The 3,694-nt window shown below is 64.9% G+C and overlaps 1 protein-coding gene across 1 annotated transcript in view; it reads right to left on the reverse strand.

The window, feature by feature from the left end:
• Positions 1-3,694, reverse strand: part of ADAMTS13 (ADAM metallopeptidase with thrombospondin type 1 motif 13) — a 29,095-nt gene that overhangs the window by 11,348 nt on the left and 14,053 nt on the right. The window contains 5 exon segments of the mRNA XM_015572373.1: positions 6-155; positions 1,012-1,193; positions 2,110-2,190; positions 3,004-3,124; positions 3,405-3,553. Of these exon segments, the coding sequence (XP_015427859.1) occupies positions 6-155; positions 1,012-1,193; positions 2,110-2,190; positions 3,004-3,124; positions 3,405-3,553 (683 nt within the window).

The following is a 3,694-nucleotide window of genomic DNA, read 5'->3' on the forward strand; positions in this document are numbered from 1 at the left end:
CCCGCCCTGCCCCGGGCCTCACCTGCCCCACAGCTCACCGAGCAGGCCCCCCGCGTGGCAGCCCACACCCAGGCCCGCAGCTTAGGCTGGAAGTAGGTGAAGGTGACGTGCGGGCGGGTGGCGTTGCCATACTCCTCGCCATAGCGCCTGTACACCTGCAGGAGACGGGCGCACGGGGCCTCACCCAGGGGCTCCCTGGCGATCGCTGCCACCGCCACCTCCTGGAGGCCATACATTCTTCCACTCAGCAAGCAACCAGAGGTGGCCGCACCCAGGTTCTGGGGACAGCACGGCGAGCGGGACCCTGTCGCAGCCTCCAGGAGCTCGGGGTGGGGTGGGGTGGGGTGGGGTGGTGACAGATAACCCTATGGGGCCTGGTGGGGGCAGGACAGCAGCCTGGAAGGTGTCGCAGGCTCTAGGTGGAGCAGGGGTGGGGCATGGAGCAGAGGCGGGAGACGGCCTCAGACAGAGGGGAGCCCAGCACGGGCCTGGGGTGAGATCAGAAGAGACGGGGGCGGGGGGTGCAGCTGGAAGGGGTGGTCACTCCTTAAGCATGCTTCGACCCCAGGAGGCAGGACTGCGACCCCATTCCACAGGGGAGGAGACTGAGGCCTCTGACTTCAGCATTGGCCAGACCGGCCTTCCCGACTGTGTTGCTCCTCCACCCACCTGGGCCAGGCCTGACCCAGGCCCCTCCCAACTCCAACTGCAGGGCCCCTCAGCCCTGGGACGCCCAGGAGGAAGCCCAGGCTCCACCCGTGGCCAGGAAGCCCCTCCAGGTCTGCCCCGCCCCCTAGCCTTCTTGCCTGGGGTCCCCTTCCTTCAGCCCCCTAAGCACCCCTCCTGTGCTCGCAGGTTTCCTGGAGACACTGCCCGCTGGCTGGCCTGGGCACTGGTTCCTCCAGGCCCAGCCCCGCCGCCCTCCGGAGGCAGCCCCTGGGCCTGCCCAGCTCTCCGGCCACCCACTCAGCACCAGGGGCCGTGCGAGCGAGGGACTGAGCAGCTGGTCACCTGGATCTCCATGTCTTCCTGGGTGGGGCCCGGGATGGAGATCTCCTCCAGGCGGGGCAGCCGGTCCTCGGTGAGGGTCACTCTGTACTCGATGCGGCTGTCCTCCAGGAGGGAGGGGTGGCTGGTGCTGGGGGAGATGCTGAAATTCCCAGCCACCACGTAGCGCCCGCGGATCCTCACCGCTGGGGGCAGCGAGGCCTGTCAGCACAACGGAGCCCCCACCCAGCCCCACCTAGGAGGGGGCACCACCCTTTCACAGAGGAGGTCCTGGTTTAAGGAATCGGCCAACAGGTTGTCGTCTCCGTGGCCACACCTGCGACCGTCCTCCTCCAGTTCCCCAACCCCAGGAGCGGGTCCCCCGTGTCTCTGCAGGCACCCCTCCAGGTGCACACAGGGGCTGCCCCAGGCTTCCTCACAGAGGCAACTCCGCGCCTCCTCCAGAACCCGGGGAGCACCGGGGCCTGCTCCCCACCACGCACACCCACGTGAGCTCTGCGGGCCGGTTCAGGAGCTCAGGGACCCTGGTAGGACCCCACTCTGGGTTCAAAGGTCAGGTGTGGGCTACCCTGGACACATAGCCCCAGGGAGACTGGGGAGTAAAGAAGTCGGCCTTGCCCAGTAACAGGGACGGGGCCTAGTCAGCCGGGGGGAGTCTTTAAGGAGGGGCCTGGCCAACCAGAAAGACCAAACACATGGTTCTGGGGCCTTGGGCCACAGGGCATGAGTCAGCCTGGAGACAGACCACTCATGTGAGCGCTCAATCAATCCATCGGTCAATAATCGATCAGGCCTACATAACGAAGCCCCAGTAGAAACGGGCAGGGAGCCTGGGTGGGCAATACTCCATGCCCATCAGCTGGACGCTGGCCCAGAGCCCCGACTCTCCCCTGGCATCTCCTCCTGGCTGGTTTACTCTGTCCTTCCCCGTTTCCACCATGACCCTAACAGCTGAGTCTGGGGGTCCAGTGAGCTGTCCAATCTGGCGGTGGTTTGGGGAACCCCAACCTCAACGTTGGCATCAGCAGTGCGGGCATCTTGGGGACCGTGCCCTCCACCTTCGAGGTTTGGCAAACCCTGGCGAGCCTTCCGCCAACTCACCCAGGTGTGTGAAGAGAGGCCTGTGGTTGGCGATGTGCACCCTGGTCAGGTTGGGAGTCAGCGTCAGGAACGTGACGTACTCTAGGAGGGAACAGGGGGCTGAGACCCCGCCCCACCGCAGGCCAGGGGCAGGTTTCGGCACCAAGAACAGGCCCCACAGCGCCAGCCCCACTGTGCAGGCGCCCCAGGCAGCCGCGGGCCTTGGCGGGCAATCGGGCGGATGGAGGGCCACCTGTGGGGGAGCCACCCTGGTGGGGGAGGGGTGGGACCTGCCGGAGGGAGGTGGGATCAAATCCTCCACTGACCCTCCCAGGGGTCCTCAAACTTTTTAAACAGGGGGCCAGTTCACTGTCCCTCAGACCGTTGGAGGGCCGGACTATAGTTTAAAAAAAAACAAACTATGAACAAATTCCTATGCACACTGCACGTATCTTATTTTGAAGTAAAAACAAAAACAAAATGGGAACAAATACAATATTTGTATTTGCATATGGCCCGCGGGCCGTAGTTTGGGGACCCCTGCTAAGCCTGCGGCTCTCAACCTTCTGGCCCTTTAAATACAGTTCCTCATGTTGTGACCCAACCATAAAAGTATTTTCGTTGCTACTTCATCACTGTAATGTTGCTACTGTTACGAATCGTCATGTAAATATCTGATATGCAGGATGGTCTTAGGCGACCCCTGTGAAAGGGTCGGTCGACCGCCAAAGGGCTCGCGACCCACAGGTTGAGAACCGCTGCTCTAAGCAATGGCTTTGCAAACCACAGCAGATTCCCAACGTCTGGCAGAGTGGGCGGTGGAGGCTCCAGGGCGGAGCCAAGGTGAGGGTCCCCACCCTGCCTGCCCCCGCCTGGGCTGCCGCAGCTTCTCGGGGGCGAGGGGACGGCCCCTACCTCGGGCTCTTCCGCCCATGAAAGAGCCGCTCTGCAGGCTGCACGTGCTGTTGTCCCCTCCACACACCTGGCACTCGTCCGGCACCTGCCCGGAGTCCATCCTGCTGTCACAGCCGAACGTCTGCGCAAAGGGGGTGGCAGGGGCGCCCGGGCTGCGTGTCACTGGAGGGGCAACCCCACTGGCTCTGAGTCATATGACAAACGGGGTCGCGTACAGAGCACCTGAGGCCCCTTCTGGAGACGAGCTTAAATGGCCGCCCCAGATCGCAGCGCAGCTCTCAACCCTGAGAGGCGGCTGCTGCTTCAGGGACCCGCCCCCCGGGAGGCCGTGTTCGGCTTTGCTGGGACAGGCCTGGGGGCCACAGGGGACAGAGAGGCACCCGCCGCCTGCACACGCCTACCCTGCAGCTGCCCGACACGCACAGGCTGAGGGTCCCGTCCTCCCGCGGGCCGCTTGGCACACACCGGGTGCCGTCCCGGAAGCTGTCCCCACGCCGCATGATGAAGCTCTCGCCGACGGCCCGGCACATGTGTCTGCACAGGGCGTCCCCTGGGGAGGCAGAGGGACAGGAACGCTGACCAGGGGTGGGGGGGGGGCAGGGAGGGCGGTGACCCGGGAAGCAGGCTCCAGGCGCCCTCGCCCTGCCAGCCCCGCTGCTTCGCCCGCTGCTCGTGGGCCAGGGGCTCTGTT

This window comes from Myotis davidii, unplaced genomic scaffold (genome assembly GCF_000327345.1).
Source record: "Myotis davidii unplaced genomic scaffold, ASM32734v1 scaffold609, whole genome shotgun sequence".
Classification (NCBI taxonomy): domain Eukaryota; kingdom Metazoa; phylum Chordata; class Mammalia; order Chiroptera; family Vespertilionidae; genus Myotis; species Myotis davidii.